This window comes from Sinocyclocheilus anshuiensis, unplaced genomic scaffold (assembly GCF_001515605.1).
Source record: "Sinocyclocheilus anshuiensis isolate Anshui unplaced genomic scaffold, SAMN03320099.WGS_v1.1 scaffold2159, whole genome shotgun sequence".
NCBI classification, from domain to species: Eukaryota; Metazoa; Chordata; class Actinopteri; order Cypriniformes; family Cyprinidae; genus Sinocyclocheilus; species Sinocyclocheilus anshuiensis.
This window is the reverse complement of record NW_015538039.1, coordinates 75,995-96,005: the sequence shown is the minus strand read 5'-3', so window position 1 is coordinate 96,005 and position 20,011 is coordinate 75,995. Positions and strand designations below refer to the sequence as shown.

The 20,011-nt window shown below is 34.9% G+C and overlaps 2 protein-coding genes across 2 annotated transcripts in view; both read left to right on the top strand.

Annotated features, from left to right (window-relative positions):
* The window catches only part of LOC107681591 (deoxynucleoside triphosphate triphosphohydrolase SAMHD1-like), a 7,745-nt gene extending 717 nt beyond the window's left edge, over positions 1-7,028 (top strand). The window contains exons 4-13 of the mRNA XM_016477908.1: positions 93-236; positions 323-423; positions 511-619; positions 1,651-1,742; positions 2,285-2,397; positions 4,971-5,107; positions 5,258-5,287; positions 5,541-5,642; positions 5,722-5,826; positions 6,048-7,028. Coding sequence (XP_016333394.1) covers positions 93-236; positions 323-423; positions 511-619; positions 1,651-1,742; positions 2,285-2,397; positions 4,971-5,107; positions 5,258-5,287; positions 5,541-5,642; positions 5,722-5,826; positions 6,048-6,179 — 1,065 coding nt within the window. The 3' untranslated portion in view covers positions 6,180-7,028. The remainder of the gene's footprint in view (positions 1-92; positions 237-322; positions 424-510; positions 620-1,650; positions 1,743-2,284; positions 2,398-4,970; positions 5,108-5,257; positions 5,288-5,540; positions 5,643-5,721; positions 5,827-6,047) is intronic.
* A 6,888-nt stretch (positions 7,029-13,916) lies between these two features.
* LOC107681581 (deoxynucleoside triphosphate triphosphohydrolase SAMHD1-like) lies at positions 13,917-17,819 on the top strand. Its single transcript, XM_016477897.1, has 8 exons — positions 13,917-13,946; positions 14,668-14,759; positions 14,870-14,988; positions 15,126-15,274; positions 15,841-15,921; positions 16,016-16,123; positions 16,316-16,441; positions 16,578-17,819. Exons 1-8 carry the CDS (start codon positions 13,917-13,919, stop codon positions 16,839-16,841), a joined length of 969 nt encoding a protein of 322 aa, XP_016333383.1. The 3' UTR covers positions 16,842-17,819.
* The last annotated feature ends 2,192 nt before the right edge of the window (positions 17,820-20,011 follow it).

The following is a 20,011-nucleotide window of genomic DNA, read 5'->3' as shown; positions in this document are numbered from 1 at the left end:
GGTGAACAACAAATAGGAACTCATTTCAGCTCAGCAATGAATCTGTACTGTATGTATTTGTGGCTTAATCTGTGTTTCTGTCTTTACTGCAGCATGAGCAGATGTCAGTTCAGATGTTCGATGACATTGTGAAGCGTCTGAAGGCTGAGAATGAAGACGTGTTGAAAGAACATGGACTGGATGATGAAGACGTGATCTTCATTAAAGAGTTAATCGAAGGGGCAAAAACCTCAGAGGTACAAACTGATACTCCAGCTGTTTATGGTGTGTTAATAAAGTCGACAGTTCAGTATAATGAAGTCTGAATCGCTCTTCTGTTCAGTGGACATACGAGGGCAGAGATGAAGACAAATCCTTCCTGTATGAGATCGTGGCAAATAAACAGAACAACATTGATGTGGACAGATGGGACTATTTTGCACGGTAAGAATCTGATTAGTATAAGTTAAGAGTTCCTGTCTTTAATCATTTATATGTGCTGATTTTTTATTTTTTGTTGTTACTGCGTAGAGACTGTCATCACCTCGGCATCCGAAACAGTTTTGATCATCAGCGTCTGCTGAAGTTTGCTCGAGTCTGTGAAGTGAACGAGAGAAATCACATCTGCTTCAGAGACAAGGTGCCTGATTCAATTATTTATTAAAACACATGTAGCACTTCCAAAGTGTGCTGATAAAATTCAATATTTACCTACACATCTTTAACCTGGGCCCATCTGTTCAAAAATGTAATCTGCACTGTAATCAGAGAAATGCCGTAGGTATTGTTATCTGCCCTGACCAGCAGCCAGCTGAGTAATGAAACACTGCTACATTTAAAAGCATCTAATACAATTCTTAGTGGACTTCTATACTTACATTGGCCTCTAGATTTAGCATGTATAACAGGGATTTGTGAATTATCCGTATCTCTTAGAAACTGATGAGTCATTATCATATATGAACAGGAATATATGATAAATACCAATAACTAAACATCTGTCTTGCTTTAAAATCTTGACTCCCATTCACTGCCATTATAAAGCTTGGAAGAGCCAGGACATTTTTTAATATAATTCTGACTGTAAGAAGAATGTCATATAGGATGGCTTGAGGGTAAGTAAATCATGGGGTAATTTTCAGTTTTGGGTGAACTATCCCTTTAAGTAAATAAAGTAAATAATTAAGATAAAAAGATTTATGCACCAAAATAAGATAATATATGAGACGAGACAGCTTTGTTGATTTGCACCAAGTATTTCACATATATAATTCTGAACCAAGACATAGATAAATTTTAACTCTACTCAAATGAACAAAATGACTTATGAAAACAAACTATTTATTATTTATTTATTTACTTGTTTTTTTTTTATGAGTTTCAAAGAAGTCAGTAAAATGATCTATTATCCAAAGTATAGCAACGATTATAAATCTGTCTGATTTCATAAAAAAAATAAATAAATAAAATCTTGGGCAAATACAGACAAAAGGATTCAAATTGTTCATAAATGATATATCACTAATTCATACAATCAGCAATAGGAGAACTAAAGAACAAAACAAAAACACTGAAAATGAACATGAGTGAACTATCACTAAGAGACAAACAGACAAACAATAACTGCAATATTGTTACAGTTTGATGCTTCATAGTTTGTATTATTAACAGGAGGCTGATAATGTTTATGACATGTTTCGCACCCGATACACTCTCCATCGCCAGGCCTATCAGCACAAGATCTGCAACATCATCGAAGACATGTGAGTTTCTCTGTCATTAAGAAGATGTGGATATAAAACAAATTGATACCAAACAGCAGTGAAGATGGCATGGTTGTATATCTTCATTGTTATTGCTCTGTGGAATACTTGTTTCTGATTGGTCAGTCGTGACATTCCCAGGTATGCTATGTAAGGGAAAATGTACATCCAGCCGGTTGTCACCGCAGAATAAACCCCGACAGGGTGATCAGGACCCCGACGCGAAACATTATCCCTTGCTTATATACAGTAGTTAGTAAAGTGATTAAATTACTGAAGTAATTGCTGTTGCTAGCAGGTGTGGTTACTCAACTGCAGCATCCTGTATTAGGAGGCAGAAAATGTGATCTTAATGTGAGTTAAACCCTTCAACTTCAGTCTGATTGCAGTTTGCTTTGTTTCTGGAAATAACTCTCACTGTAAAAACCCTTTTAGAGTTCAACATCAGGCATTATTAGTCGAATTGTTTCTTTTATTCACACCTGCTTGAAATATTGATTTATTGATGTGTTGGTATATTGATGTATTTTGTTGTATATTAGGTTCACAAAAGCCCTCATAAAAGCTGATCGTGACCTTCATAAAGACAAACCAGAGGATATGTTCACAATTTCTGAAGCCATACACAATGCTGAGGAATACACCAAGCTCACAGGTTAGGTGAAAGAAAGAAAGTTGAAACTGAAAGATATTTTTTAATTTTTATTTATAAATATAGTTCCTATCTAATTGAGATAGGACTAACTGCAGAACCATACGTCATGACAGTCTGAGGACAATTTATCTATTTCCTCAACATGCTTTTTCCAGGTATATCTCGCATCTAACCAAATTCCTAGATACTTAAAAACCTTTACTTGTTCTAAAGGTTTTCCATACAATAGTAGTTCAATATCTTTAGAAACTTCTTTTTTCCTACTGACCAACATATAACATGATTTATTTGTTGACATTTTAAAACTCCATTCTATACTCCATTTTTCCACCTTTTTAATAGCTGTTTGCATACTTGAAATCACTTGGGGTACATTTCGACCTCTCTTCCAAATAGCACCATCATCAGCATATAACGCACATCCCACACCATATCCTAAATTGTCAAAAATATCATTAATCATAATGTTAAAAAGAATTGGACTTATTACACTCCCTTGTGGAATACCATTTTCTGCCTTAAAAACTGATGACTGACACGCTCACAAGACATACTACTATAGACAATTGTCAGTTTTTTTTTTAAATTATAGTTTATTATCCATTTGTTTTTTTGTGTCATAAATGATTAACAATATAAATTGAACAAATCTTAAAACAAAAAAATTAAAACAAGGCTTGAGCGTTTGAACATTTGATTTAATTGAAAAGGCATTTTTTTTAATACTCCATTTCACAACTAACCACGTTTTTTCATAGAACAAAAAAACAAAAATAAAATGTCTTTTTCCCTCTTAAATAGCAAAAGCATCACACACTAGCTATACCTGCTCCAAATAAATACAATTAATTAAAAATACAAAATCAAACTAAAGTAAATAAATAAATAGAAGTTATGCAGGCACACATTTAACAATAATTCTCAAAAATAACATTAAAACTAAAATAAATCAAAACTCCATAAACATGGAGTTAATCCTGAGGTGCCTTTTGTCCAGACACTCGCAAAGAAAAACTTCCATATCTTCCTTGAATTGGAAACGAAACATGAAAGGCTCTTTGGCCAGTTGTCGGTCATCATTCATTTCCGCCTGATTAAATTGAAGAAGGGCCTTTTCCTGGTCTTCCTTGTTTAATTTCGGATACCACGGCTCTTCCACAAAACCTCTGAAGGCATGGCAGTTGGGGTCCCAGTTGTCGTCGCCGGCATGGTCGCGACCCTTGGGACAGTAAATTTTGCACTAGTGGTTGACAGCATTTTACGCTGCTTTGATTTACAAATTTCTAAATGAGAATGAAAAACCTCTCTCCTTAGAATTGTGGCTGTACAGTAGAGACAGTGGAAATGTTGGGTTGGTCTGCAGCCCAGTCCACATCTGTGAAATCTGAAATCTGAAATATAGGGGGAGAAAATAGTAAACACTCCAGGGTGCTTCAGAGTGTAACTCCAACCCTACTCAAAACTTATCCCTGTTGTGAATTAAAATGTTTAGTGGGATGTGTTAAAAGATATGAAATATTATTATAAAATACAAATACACAAATATATAACTGTTTTGTGTTTTATTAGAGTGTTTGTGTGTATTGCTCATCTAAACTTTTGACTTTAATGACCAATTTTGACCAAATCATGCAGAAAACCAGCTAATTCCAAAGGGACTACTATTGCATAATATTAGACGTAATATAATAAGACGTTCATACCTCCATGCACAACAGCCTTTTTGAAGTGAATTTTGATGTGAGTATTCAATTTGTCCAGTCTTGTCGGTTTAAAAATACTGCTAGCACAAAAAGGGCAGTGAAAATTTCTGCAGCATGTTGTGCATTGCTCCAAAGGTCGTACTACTGAACCTCTCTGAATCGTTATATGGTTCTATATACGAAATCAAATACATTTAAAGCATTTCTCAAAAGTCAGAAAATGTAACAAATGCAGTAAAATACAACGTCAATAACAAATGAAAATCCCAAATCATGAATATGTAACCTAACAAAGTGATACAATCCAATTGCAAAATAATTACGTGCTCAAGTGCCTTCGTCACAATGCCCACTTGCAAAATACTTAGAGCCATTTTGTATAAGCGTTAATCCAAAAACAATAGATTAAATACACAAAGGCAATTATTATTATAATTTTTTTTTTACCGTTTTCTCTTCTTCCGCCATGATGATTCTGTTTTCATTAACTTTTCACTGAACTCTCGTAATTACGCCGTGATTAACTTATTACCGTGTCTTCAGCCATTATTAGTTTACATGAACTCCACCCACTTCCGATCTGATACTGCTACTCCGCCCACTTCCGGCCTCAGATTGTTAGTCTGGCGCTGTTGTCCTCAGACTGTCATGACGTATGGTTCTGCGGTTCTGCAGTTGGTTGTTATTGGGATCTAATTACTTATCTTGAATAAGCATGTCACTAGTTTTGTGTTTAGTGCTGTACATATCATCTTTTTAATATGTTCTTGGATTTATTGTTTCCTTATTACATGAGTAGACTTTATCCAAATGGTTACCAGGGGGAAAAAAAAAAGTTTAATTAGAATACACATCTCTCTCCTCCATCAGATGAAATCTTTGGGCAGATCTTGTCCTCCACTTCTGATAACCTGAAGGAATCTCGAGACATCTTGAACAAGATTATCAACAGAGAACTGCCAAAGTTTGTGGGAGAAGCTCGATTAATGGAAGAAAACAAATCAAAGGTAGGCCAGTCCTGGATACAAATGGTTTTACTGTTTTACTTATGCTATATTGTTCATATATAATCATCTGACTTTTTGAGGGGTCTATAAGAACATGATCTGTACTCATCACATTTTTTTATTTTTTATTTTTTTGTATCGACTTGGCAGATGAGTCCTGACCAAAGAAGCACCAAAACAGTAAGTTCTTATAGTAATGAATGGTATGGAAAGTATAGAACTCTTTGATTTTAATCATTATTTATATAATATCGGAATAATACGATTCAGCACATTCATGGCATCCAGCAATGCTGGATCAAAGCAGTCGCATGAAAAACCCTCCTTGGCTAAGATTTACTGCTACCTGTTCCTCACACTACTTATTTTGTGAACGCTTTCTGTATTTGAGTCACAATTAATATCTGACTAACCCCTAACTCTCTCAAATCAGAAAATGCAGGAAAAGCTGACAGAAACATGGAAGGAGGCAGTAAAGAAGTACAAACCTACTGACTCTGCTGTTTCTCTGAAGGCTGATGATTTCTCAGTTTATGTAAGTTATGTTGCAAACACTTCACACCTGCCCCAATATTCTCACAAATTAACTCTTTCTTTCATCTCTTTTTTTATAGGTGGTTGATCTGGGTCACGGCACGAAGGGCAAAAAACCCTTTGACAACATTTATTTCTACAGCAAATGGAACAACAAAGAAGCCTCATGTATTGAGAAGTATCAGGTGCTTTTACACCAAATTATTATTGTTTTGTTACAATAATTACTATTTTTATTTTTACAATTTTAAATGATTCTGGTTTAATATACTTTAAAATTTTATAAATTAGAATTACAAATGCAAACATATTATTAGCACAACATATTGTTTTGCTAACTTCTGCTAGTCAGTCAAACAGTTTTTAATTCTTTTTTATTTTTTCCTGTTTTCTCCTTTGCTTGCAGCTGTCTAGTTTCCTGCCAGAGACCTTCACTGAAGAGCTTGTTAGGGTGTACTGTGACAAACCTAATGAGAACAGGGTGGAGGAGGCTGATAAATGCTTTAAGGAGTGGCGCAAATCAAACTTTGGACTCTAATTCTATATAATGCCCATCTAAATCTCTGTAAGCCCAACTCTGGAGCATTTGAAAGCAAAGTCCTTATTTTGTGCTCCTGTACTTAGTGAGCTGATATCAATATAGTTGTACTTCTTTTAGGTGATATTGGGCAGCCAGACCAAAATCAAGCATTCATCAGTGCCTTTTTTTATAAAGTGTGGATTTAAAAATGTAGCTCACTTCTTTAAGCACAAATGATTTTCAGAATGATCACTATTCTTTTTCATGTTATGAAAGCTCCAAAATGACAAAAAAGCACCAAAAAGAACTTAAAAATTAGCCAAAATGTGTGCTGTATTCCAAGACTTCTGTTAAAATTTGAACCAGTTGTTCATTCATTAGTTATTCATTAAAAAAAAAATAACTCAAAGTATGATGGTGTACTATTGGCCATAACACTTTGAATTTAATTCTTGACAGCCATATTCAACATCAAGCAGATAAGACATTCTGCTAAAGATCACCAGCATCAACTTAATCTGTAATCCAAAAAAAAAAAAATATTATTTGATGACTAATGAATGGTTTACTGTGTGGCCCAAACATTTTTACTTGGATGCTTTTTAATCAAATATTAAGTTATACACTGAATTTGCAATAATTAGTTTATTCACTTAGCATAAATAGAATCAGAAAATGTTTTAGTTCTTTCTTCACAAATACAGTAGGACATTTGTGTATAAAGACAGATTTATATTATTGCTTAAGCAGCTCTATTTGCTTGTTGCTTGTGTTTATAATTCATACAGTGTGGTGTTGGATGATGGGTATATAGGCCTATATATATATATATATTACAGTATATTATACATTAATAGGTTTGTTTGGGGAATGATAAATTAATTAATCATTTTACATTATATTATTTCTTTTACTATGTGTGCAGAGATTTGATTAGTATTGTTGTGAGTAATTTTGGGGGTTAGTTTTAGGGATGAGGTTTATCTGAAATTATTTGATTTCATTAATATTTTACCTTTTCCAGTGATGCAGGAGTTCAGTTATATCTCTTTACTCTGATTACAACATTAGTGGTATATGGAGAAAAAAAATTGCTTGTCCTTTTATTTAGAAACTGTAGTGAATCAGCAGCAGTTGTGAAGCAATTATTTATTATCCCTTATCTAATCAATGTAATGGTACTGCTTTTATTTTGTGTCTGTGTTTTTCATACATTAATGAGAGTCTCTCAGGCCTTTAAAAAGCCAGTTGGCCACAGACTTTGGAACGAGGGAATGAAGTAATAAACATGCAGGTGCTGGAATTGAAATGTGTTTTCATGTGTCTTGAGTATCAAGCAATTGTTTCAGATCTAATGCTATTCCATGCATTCTGACTTATTTACACTGTTAAAGAGGTAGATTATCATGCTAAACACTCCTATAATATATATATATATATATATATATATGTATATATATATATAGTTATTGAACAATATCAATTTACAAACTCAAGTGGGGGACAATAATATACATTTGAAAATATACACACATTGCACATAAATGTCCGTGTGTGTGTTTGTGTGTATATGTATTAGGGCTGGGCAAGTTAACGTGTTATCATTGCGTTAACGCATTAATTGATTAACGCCGACAATACAAACCATGGGTCACAGGAGGGGTAGGATGTTGATCAGTACTGGCTTGGGATGGATGTCATCACGCGTCTCAACCAATGAGAGCATTTGGGGTGAACCTAAGACTGCAGCAGCGCTCACATGAAGAGCTCTCGACTTCATAAATGGGAAATAAGAAGTTTCCGATAGCACGTGAAGACAGCACAGAAGCGCTCAGAACAGTGGAGTGTCATGCGTCCCAACCAATGAGAGCATTTGGGGTGGGCCTAAGACTGCAGCAGCACTCACATGAAGCGCTCACGACTTCATAAGTGGGAAATAGGAATAGTGCGTGAAGACAGCAGAGAAGCGCTCTCGCTCAGCACAGTGGAGTGCATCGTTTCGTTAACTTTGTCGTTTATTATTTTGAGTCGTTTGGGACGCGGTAACACACACATCCCTCTCACAATATATTGCTTTACAGACCTATCACCAGAGGTGATAGCCACTGAGCACGAGTTACATTTACTTGAGTACATTTTTTTGGGTAACTAATACTTTTGGAGTATATTTAAAGATGGGTACACAGTAAAAAACGCAGTGTCAATTTAACACTTTAAAGTGTCGATTTTAACACTACTAAAGATCATATATAAGAGTCTTTAGACAGATGTATAAATTCCAATGTTTATTTAACAAATGGGCAAAGTGACAACTTTAAAGCATATACCAGATGTGTATTAATTAGTCAGTGACATTCATTAAGTGTTGCACAGAAACATAAAATAGTTAATAAAACACAAAATCATCAAATTTACCTAGACATGAACAAATATGACTTGACATTTAGATGTGTAGATAATGTAGATACACGTGTAGATTTGACAGTTGTGTAGCATCCATGAATGATGTTCCTCTTTGTCCCATCAGTGAGCAGGTATGGCTGTGTGGTCTCTTCTATGCAATCAAGCTGTTCTTGTTGGTGCCTGCAGATCAAAGACAAAAATAACACTCAAAGTCAGCTCTCCAACTGATTTGATTTACATTAGTCTTTCATATACAACCCATCTGGCAATATTTTGAGGCAGACAATAGGTAGTGACAGAAATGTCCAAATGTACCTTTTTGAAGATGTTTTTCAGCTTGATAGGACGACATGTTTCCAGGTCCCTTGCAGCCTTGTGGTGATGGTGGAATCAAATGAAGTAGGAGACCAATTGATGCAATATCGCTGTCCCATTCTAAATAACAGATATGACAACTTTAGCAAAAAAATGCATGAACACAGAATATAGATAAAGCATTAATATAGATAATCTTATTCTGAAATATAGTCTAACCTTAGACCGGTTTCATCCTCCTTTACAGCTGATTTCGAGGTCAATTGGTTCCTCGAATGTCTTGGGAGAAGCCAGGAACTTGGCTTCTTGAAAATAAAAAAAACTCAGAGTTTGCAATCTTATGAGAGGAGCTTCCTTCACTTGACACTGCAGAAGTCTGTGCCAATTCTATTGAAAAAGGATAAAAAAAACACTTATTTGAGTAATTTTATAATTAGAAAATTCCAGGTGTGAACATAAGCAGATATTGTGTGGCTGCCCAGTTAAACTTTAATTTTTCATATTCATTTGTGTGTTTTAAATTTGTACTGCACATATAATAACATGATATAAATGACACAGACTTACAATTCTGGCTTCATCTTCAGCATTCTGCTCCTTTCTTGAAGGGCTTCCATCATTCACACTCAGTGTCATCAGACTCCCAGTTTGCAATCTTATGAGAGGAGCTTCATTCACTTGACACTGCAGAAGTCTGGGCCAATTCTGTTTAAAAAGGACAAAAAAAAAACACGCTTCTTTCAGTAATTTAATTTACATTAGGACTGTAAATATGGTAAAATAATTGTGATTACCCCTAATTTTGAGTATGCTGAAAGCTGTCTATAATAAGGGTGTCAAATCGTAAACTTATTTTTATTTACATACTTCATTCTAGGGTCAATAAAATGACTGTTAAAGTTAATAGACATAAAACCTTGTGCAATATTCACATGGAGGCCTGAAACAATTTAAGTATTTATTAAATCTGATTATTAAATACATTTATATAATTTTAATGAGTAACATGAGTAATAAGGCATCTTAAAATGAGCAGTGTACTACCTTAGAATAAATTAACACGTGTTAATAATGTATCTTACTATTAATTTATTATGTATAATGTGAAAAGAAAATACAGATAGATTCAGACATATTTCTCCATTAAAACTTAACTTTGTATATCTAGAAATATTTAGGACATTTAACCCAAAATAGCATGCCATATGAATTGATAAAGACTGGTTTCAAGCTAAAGTACCTGCATGCTCTGCCAGTGGGCACTGAAGGAAATTGAAAGACTGACGGATTTACAGTTTAACGTACCTTTAACTCACTTTCACGATGCTTGCATAAACGTAATTGTCATAAGAAAAACTTGATGGTAAGTTAGTGCGTTTGTGTCTTGACGCAGATATGATGACATGACAGACATGATATTCAGCACTGAGAACAAGCAACATACAGATTACGCAGTTCACACTTAAATTTCTAAATCTCTGAATCTGTTTCGATGAACAAACAAACTCTTGGATGGCCTGAGGGTGAGTAAACTTTCAGCAAATTTTAATTTTTGGGTGAGCAACTCCTTTTAAACCAGCTCTAATTATTGACTCATTATTAAGCTTGATTATTGAGAGAATATATCATGGACAAGGATTTGTAGATATTTTGTTATGGTGCAAATTGAGCTAACTAGAAAAAGAAGACATCTTTCCCTGAGATCCAACCCAGTCACCCCAAGTACAGTGATCTATTTGGTGTGTGATTAATTGTGCCAAGTGAACTCAAGCCCTAGTTTTCTGTTATGCAAACTGCCAACAAATGTTTAAAGACCCCTGTGGGAGCCTTTATCCTGGGCATAGGTTGCCCGCATAACCTGATCTGCAACAAAAGCTTCCAAAACACAGAAGCAAGGACTTTCTCACCTTTAAAAGGATTTGTGTAAGGTGTTCCACTTTTTTTTACCTCTTTCCTAACTTGTGATCAAATACAGCATTGCTAAATTGTGGATTTGGTCCTAGAAAGACTACTGTTGAAAGAGAATTACAACAAATCATTAGTCCACAGACAAATTGAAATATAAATTTTCTAAATAAAAATAGAATTTTGAACCTTAAACCGCATAAACACATTTCATTACACCAAATAATGTTCTTTTTAGCAGCATCATATGACCCCTTTAACACTAAACCTGACAAACACGCGCAGTTAGTAATTTCTAAATGTGTTCACCACCAATCATATTTTGAGTAAAATTATCAACAAAAATGTTTTTCCCATGTACTTTTATAAAGAGAAAAGCAATCCAACTTACCGTCTCGGTCGATTGAAGAAAAAATGGCGTCGTCACTTCCCGAGGCAGCAGTCAGCAGTCCAGACAATTCGGCGGGGTTTTTTATTCTGCACTTTTAGTGTAAAAGTGAAATTACACCATATAACAACACTGAACACGAGTACTGTTTAAGACTCTTTGGGAATTAATAACTTTTAACACTGCAAATGTTACACTGCTGATTTTACTGTGTACATATTCACTCTAAATGCATTACTAAAATGTTCGCTTGTGTTTGCAAACTGTGGAAACATAAATTATTTAAGACATATATTTGACTGATGATATTAAATCTTGTGCCTTTCCAGAGGCTGAGAAACAACTGTTATGGGAGTTTATCAAGGATGAATTGCAGGACATCCTGAAGAAATACTCCTTAGACTTCTCAAAAGAACAAATGAAGGTAAACAAACTACTCATGTAACAATTCTGCCTCTTCACTTCCATGAAGAAACACACGAGTTTAGCAGCACTGATGATAAGCTATGTAGTAAATGTAGATTGTAATTCTTTACCATCTAGCTGAAATGTAAAGTCTTGTTTCTCATGAATGCATGATGAATGTACTATTCACTTTTGTTTGTGAACAAAAAAAAACATAATTAATGGAGAAAATGCTGAAATGTGTGCTTTACTTGTTTATTTTTGCTCCACTGACAAAACAATCTCTTCCAAACAAAACTCAACGAACAATCTAATACCTGAATGAACCAATAAATCACTGCTTCAAACGAACCAGTTGAGTGATTGATTCAGTGATTCACTCATAAAGGCAGTCATGTCATGTTGGTCATGGTCGCCACTTAGTAATGAAACCATGCAGCAAACAATGATTTATCTTGAATACTGTTGTCTAAAGTTGAAATGAATAGATTTATTCCCATCAGTATGCATTCCTCCTATGAAATGCTGTGTGAATGAGATCTATTTAATCCTCTAAAGGGATTTTATGGGTCACAAAATTACTTTGATCAACGACATGGATTTAAACATGACGAGTCGTGAATTACATTGCATATTGTTTTGTATTTTGTAGATCTTCAACGACCCCATCCATGGTCACATTGAGCTGCACCCCCTGCTGGTGAAGATCACAGATACTCCTCAGTTTCAGAGACTGAGATGCATCAAATAGCTGGGAGGAACATATCTGGTGTATCCGGGTGCTTCCCACAATCGCTTTGAACACTCACTTGGGTGAGATATTATTATATTCAGAGCTGACATTTTAGTAGGCTATTTAAGTTAATATTTGAATAATTTGACAACACATTCGTGGTTCTCTGATGTTGGCTAATGGTCATATGACTTGCAAGTTAATGCAAGTAGATTCCATGTTTTTGATCTTGAAGTAAACAGTAGTGGTGTTGTGTGTATACATATACACAGACTGGATGTCATTCATCCACTCAGTGAAAAAAAAAAAAAAAAAATTATCTGTATAACATATTTAAGCAACTTGGTAGGGTCACTGTTTACAAATTATGTTTCAGTGATTGCTTGGAATTACTGTATTTTGTGCTTGATAGATCTGTTTAATGTTTTAAAGTGAGCCACAAATGGGAAACAGGGTTTCTTGGCCCAAAACTAGAATCATGTTTTACTTACAGTAGGGGTGGGCCAAAATATCATATCACAAACTTATAACACACAATTACGATCTACGATCTGAATTGCACTATTCAAAATGTTGTACTATTGAGAATATCCAGAGTCGAACAAGCCTATGGACTTAAAACACAGTGGTGCATTCAATACTCAGTTGCCAAAATGGTCATTAAAACCTGAGTTAAGATATCCTGATGAACCTTTGATATAGTATAACGGTCACGACGAGGCGTTCCCCCATAGCGACCCCTAGAGGACGCAGTGTCTCGTTCCCTACTCAGGGAACCATGGTTACATAAGTAACCTGAGACGTTCATAAATATTCATATTTTGGTTTATGATTGCCACATGGCTGTAGAAAGCACACAACGCAGGAGGAAAAGATAAACCAAGAATGTCTTTTAATAATAAATCCACACGAAGGAACAGGCAGGAGAAACACAAATCAACATCAATACGGGAACTGAGGAGCTAGGGCAAAACACAGGGCTTAAATCATTGGCGAGGGCAATCAGGGAGAAACAGAACAGGTGTGGAGCAATTAATCAAAAATTAATGAGAAACTAAATCAGGAGACAGAAACAGAGAAATCTAAACCAAGACAGAACAAAACCGTGACGATATTAAATTAAATATGGCTGAATAGAGCATTTCTACAACTGATGAAATCTATTGCTTCTGTGTGATGCAGCACACTGTCAGCTGTCTGTATAAAGTCAGAGGTTTCTGTCATAGCAGTCAGCACAACATCAACCAAAATCATACTCAATATACTGTATCTTTTTGTCCTCTCTGTCAGAGACTGTCATCACCTCGGCATCCCAAACAGCGTCTGCTGAAGTCTGCTCGTGTGTGTGAGGTGGCCGGGAGAAAACACATCTGCTTCAGAGACAAGGTGTCTCAAGGTGTCGAAATGATTGTAGAAACAGTGCTCCAGTCAAGTGAGTTAAAATGGCAACTTACAAGATAACATCCTCCATTACAATACATAATTGAATTCAGTTTATATCAGTAACTATAAGATGAAAATGAAATCAAAGATGTATATAAATGAAAACTGAAATCCTTTACATTTCAATATTTACAATTCAAGACAACCCCGTGATGTATAATTAATGTACCCGTTAGATGAGGCTTTGATTAAAGTAAAATAAATCAAAGGTCCAGTTCATCGAATCGGCCAGACTGAAAAAAAAAAAGTTTAGTCAGTTCAACTTAGAAAATGTACTACATGTGGTAACATCTACAATAACGGGTTTTGTTGAAATCAAATAAATTATTTAAGATTACTGATTATTACTGAATTCAACCAACCTAAAATACAAGTTTTACTGAAGCATAACTGTCAGTAGATATAACCTGATTTCTCAAGCTAGGTAAAATACTTAATAAGTTTGATATAATCTTTTTTTGTTTTATATGATGAACGCCCTTTTCCATATTGATGTAAATATACTAAAAAAATAATGCATTACCCTTACTTAATTTAACTGAATACATTTTTACACACAACTTAATTTATTTTTTTCAAAATAAATCAGTTTAGTTGGATCAATAGTGTCACTCATTATTGTGCAAGATGTATAATTGTCCAACATAACTGAACATTGAACAATAACATAAACTATCAACATCGTTCCCTTTACTGAAAAACACATAAAATAACACTTAATCCCTAAATTTATTTACTCTCCTAATGCAGTCCCTTGCAGAGCTAAATTTGACTGTTTATGGCTCTACTTCCATCTGATATGAAGATGCATTTTTGGTGATCCGATCGCTAGTGGTCAGCGTTTTGTTGTTAGATCACTGAAACCATATACGCTAGTCAGTCTGTGCTCTAATTTATAACTCTGTCTCTCGCAGGTGGCTGATAATATTTATGACATGTTTCACACCAGATACACTCTGTACAGCCAGGCCTACCAGCACAAGATCGTCAACATCATCGAAGAGAAGTATGTTTACATTTATTGTACTCCAGTTTTAAAGTATTTTTGTGCTCTTCTAGTTCAGTGTTGCTTAAGTTGTTTATTGGTTCATACATTGGTTTTGATTTGTTCATTAGGATCTCAGAAGCCCTCATAGCAGCGAAAGACAAGCTCTCAAATATTCTAAGCAATGGTACAGGTGCTGAGAACCTAACAACAACAGCAAAAACAATGAAAGAGTTCATCAAACTGAGCGGTTAGTTAAAAACATGTGCAGGATTTTAAATAATTAAATGCAAGTGTTATTCTTTCTGCTTAGCAGTTTTCATTTGACCAGAGAAGACTTTTATTTGTATTTATACATTTCTATTGCAGATGTTCTCCTTCTATCAGATCATATCTTTGAGGAGATCTTATACTCCACCGATGACGAGCTGAAAGATGCCCGGATGAAGCTTGAGGATGTTGTGAGGAGACGCCTGCCGAAGTGTGTGGGAGAGACTGAATTTGCAACCATAGTTACTTTTGGGAAGCACACCCCAGTATGTTTCTGATCATTGTCTTGAAATAGTATGAACCACCAGTCAAACAGTTTTCAGACATTTGCTTGGACTTTAGTAGCTGAGATGTTTCTGTACACTTCCAAACTCATACATTATGAGGAAGAATAGATCAATCATTATAAAATACACGATACAGTAAAATTACAATTTAGATTAACATCATCTTTGATTTTTTTTTTTTGTTGTTGTTGTTGCCCTGTTTCCTCTGTTTATCAGATACAGAAATGCCTTATTGTTGTGAGTAATTCAATAGCATGAACATTTATAGTGAATAGGTCAAGATGCTGTTATAAATTAATTTAGCACTTAATTTTAGATTACAATTTTATTTTAACAAATCTGAAATTGAAGTTGTATAGACACATACAAATTAAATTATTTATTTAATTAATTGGAAACAACATTAATTGGAAATGTGCAGTTTATAAAAAAATATAAGAAATACTTAAAATATAATGGCTAAACAAACTAGTTCATTTTCAGTTTCATTTATTGTTGAGCAGCAGGAGCAGCCTGAAGCAGGACTTCAATCCCCATTTCTACAGGATAAGTGGAATGAAGCAGTGGACGAGTGGAACAAACTTCTCCCGACTGTGTTCTTGGATAAGAATGATTTCATCTTTGATGTATGTTATGTTCAAATCTCAGTTTCCACTTAGATATTGATGTCATTGTCTCAACAATTGTAAGTCACTATAATATTGTAAATCTTTGACACAGACTATTCAACTGGACTATAGTCCCAGTAAGGCTGAAACACCCATCAACAATGTCTATTTCTACAGTAAGAGAAACCCCACCGATGTCATCGATATTAAGAAATATGAGGTACTTGTAGCACTTTGCTGCTTTAGTATTTTAACATTTCACTTAGAAAAAAAAAGTACACAAATTGTACGTTTACTGGTATGTTATCTTGTTACTGGGACAAAATGGTATTCAATGATCTGGGCAAGTCAAAGCAAGTTTCCTAGATCTATAATTAGTGATCAGCATGTTTGTTTTTTACATGTATTGCAGTTATCCAGTCTGCTGCCAGAGGAGTTTACTGAATATGTTGGTCGGGTTTACTACACAAAAAAATCTGACGAGGAGGAGAGGGACTCTAAGGAGTGCTTCAGATGGTGGCGTCTCAGTGAGGACGGGGTGAGTGTTTATGGCTTATTTGTCATTCCTGCAGAACTGACACACATCACACAGAAAGCACTTTAAAGTGACATTGTTCATAAACCAAGGCTCTATTTGCTTGTCTCATATAAATCAATGTTCTCTTTCCTTCTAGATGTGCATGATTCTGGTCTTCGATCAGAAAGAGTTTAGAGGAAATTGGCGCTTGATCACAAGCGACTGTCCATCATTGGACCGCTGCAGTATAACAGAGGTCCGCTCCTGTAAGGTGCTCAGTGGTGAGTGGGATCTCTATGAGGGTCCTGGCTACACTGAACCCCGTTACCAACTGCAGAAGGTGGATTATCGAAACCCTGAGGTTTGGGGTGCCAATGGCAACACTGCTCCTGCTCTGTCTGTTAAACGTAGGACAGAGTAAATTCTATAACTCCATCCATCTGTTGCCCTCATTCATCTTTAAAGTAGGGCTGTCAATTTAAAGCATTCATTTAATGTTTAATTATAATTTCTAGACAAAAATAGTCTAATCAGTGATTTACACTGCTGTCATAATCATGTAATATCTTTTACTATTTTTACTTTAAGTAGTTTTCTCTGCAAATGTTAATATCTGCACTGAATTGGGAATAACGATTAATTACTTAGCATATATCATGCAATTAATTTGATTTAACAGATGCTTTTATCCAAAGCGACTAGAAAATGAGGAACATCAGGATTAAATGATTACACCTGATTGACAGCTATTGAAGCCACACGTGACCATATGAGATTATTTTGTGAATAAATCGTGTGGCAGATGCTGCTGACAAAGAGCAGTGCAATGAAAAATCAGTGACGAGAAAGTAAAATAATATAAGTAAATCACTCTAAAGAAACAGAGCTACTAAACTAAGTGGGGGGAGATTTTACCTTGATTTGAGTTATTCACAAATGGAGTAGACAGATATTTTAGCCTAATAGCTGATTTATGTTCATGTCTGAGCAGCTATCTATATGCTTGCTATTATTATTCACAATGTGGTGCTGATGTTGGGTAAATATGCACTAGTAAACAGTAGATGATGGTGAAGGGTTATGTAATGCAATGACAGGTTTGTTTGGTGCTGGATAAATATAGACAACTGGATCATTAATTTTTTGTAATTTCTTCAGATGTGTGAGTGTAGAGCAGAGATCTGGTTACAGTTCTTATGAGAGATTTTGGGGAGATACTTGTTTTTAGAGATTGAATTTGACATGGAATGAGTTGTCCTACATCAAATATTTTACCTTTTAGGACGCAGGAGTTCAGTTACATATTTCTGTGTGATTTCTGGGGAAACATGAGTTATTCAGGGAAAAAATGTAATGCTTTTCAGTTTGTTATTCTCAGAAACTGACAAAAAATAAACTGTATTGCATCAACAACAATGGTGGATTAATTATGTATTTCTTGTCTAATAAATGTTTGCTTTATTTAGAGTATTAGTTCCTCTGCTTTATAGATGTGTCTTGTGATTGATGAATCACTAATCAATCGGTTTCAATTAGACAGACAGTCATTATTAATTTATTACACACCTGAAAGTGTCTTGCAACAGGGTATCATGATAAACATCAACAGTTTTCATCTGGGCATGTGACCTCAATATATTTAGACCCAGATTTGTGTAAGTTTGAGAGTGGGTTTAATTGTTTCATATGATTGTAAGTTCATCCTCCTATGAGCTGGACCTGAAGTGTTTTACTGTGGAGCTCTTGTTTTTCAGAGGTTAGATTACATACATCAGGACTGATTGTGGTCTGAAATTAAATAAATATTTGTTGTGCTGATGATGGTAAGAACGCAACAGACAGACAGAAGTGTGTTCAGAGTCTTCTAATTTAAATGACAATACATATATATATATATATAATACTGAAAATGAAACAAAAAATACTTGAAAAAATACTAATCATGTCTTGAGTCATGTACACATCCTCTGTGGTGACTGAAGATAAAAGAAGTGAATATAGTGACTCATAATGACACATAGCCTATTAGGACATGGAATTTTCTAAGAAGTAGGAGTTACAGACCACAGGAAACTTCTTTTCTAGTTTAGTTTTAGAGAAGCTGCCTAAATATCCTTTCACATGTGTACAAAAAAAAGGAAAAAAAAGGATTAAGATGAACGGATTCTTTTTGGCTTCATTAATACAAACTTTAGCCTGTTATCTGCATTCTGTAAAGCTTGTTTTGTGATGCATTATTTTGCTTAATTTACTCTTTATCAGTTTTATATTTATTTGTTTTGGACTAATAATGGAACTTAAAAACCTTTCCTGTGTGATTATGTAAGGTAAGTTAGAGTTGACAAGTTTCGTTTCTGAAGAAAAAGGCCACACGGGTGTGGCAGTTTTCAGAGGGAAAGCCTTTAAAAACCATCAGAGGAATGATCTCAGTCTTCACAAGAACATCACACTTTCTTGACAACATAAATCTCACAAAATGGAAATCGCAGTAAATAGGCAATTCTTCACATTCGACATCAAACTCCTGGCAGACACGAATTAAGGTAATATAGTGAGAATCAAAATGTGTAATATAGTGAGAGACAATATTGTAATGTTTTGATTTTAATGCACCCAGCTGTCATCATTTTACAGAATTGTGGCAATTTGATAAAATATGAATATAAAAATTGCTAAAGTTAATTCAACAGCAGTTGGGAACAGAGTAGTTTCAGATGACAGTAAATACAATGTACTATTTTGTTCATGCTCTTGATTTTTTAAACTACTGTAGGTACACAAATGGCCAAAATGCTTACAGTTTGCAGATTATTTAGACATTATATATATTTACGGAATGCACCTTAACATTTTAGTCAGAACTAATAAACAAACAAAAATGGGTGTAATCTTTATAAATGATTAACTATTGTGTTTTCTGTACTGTATGACAGTGATGATGCCCCTCAAATAAAATACAGTACATACTTCATTATTTGATTGCTTGACTATCACCATTATTGCTGATACTATCACTATAAAAAGAATAGACTTCCACAGATCTGGAAGTCTGAGGGATTCATGGGTCTTGATGGAGATTCGTTTTCATGGTGGAGCCTGAAGATTAATGAAGCGGATATAAGAGCAGCTGAGGAGCGTTACCTCGAGAAATTGTTCCCAGACATAACCAAAGAACAAAAAACAGCTCATCCGCCGTTCCTGAGTAAATTCACCACATCACCCTTGTTCCTGAACGAATTCTCACGCTACGGTAACTTCCGCTTCACCTTTCCTCTGACTGAGCTGATGGAAGCCTACAAGAAGCAGAAGTGTGAGGGTCAAGAGCCAGTTCTCCGGATCTACGGGACCAAACTGTTCAAGCAGGAGAGTGAGTATGTTGTTCTCGTTCACAGCCCTCAGTTTAAAGAGCAGTTCAGTCAATTTTACTACAACAGCTCCTGAAAATGTTCTCCGTGACCAGAAAAACCATGCTTCAACTGATGCCTTCGATGCCTTCAATATTTAATGTCTTTCTCTCAAGAGTCAGGACAGGTAACATCACAAACATCAAATGGACACTGTGAAAAAACTGGAAAAAAAGAAAAAATTACA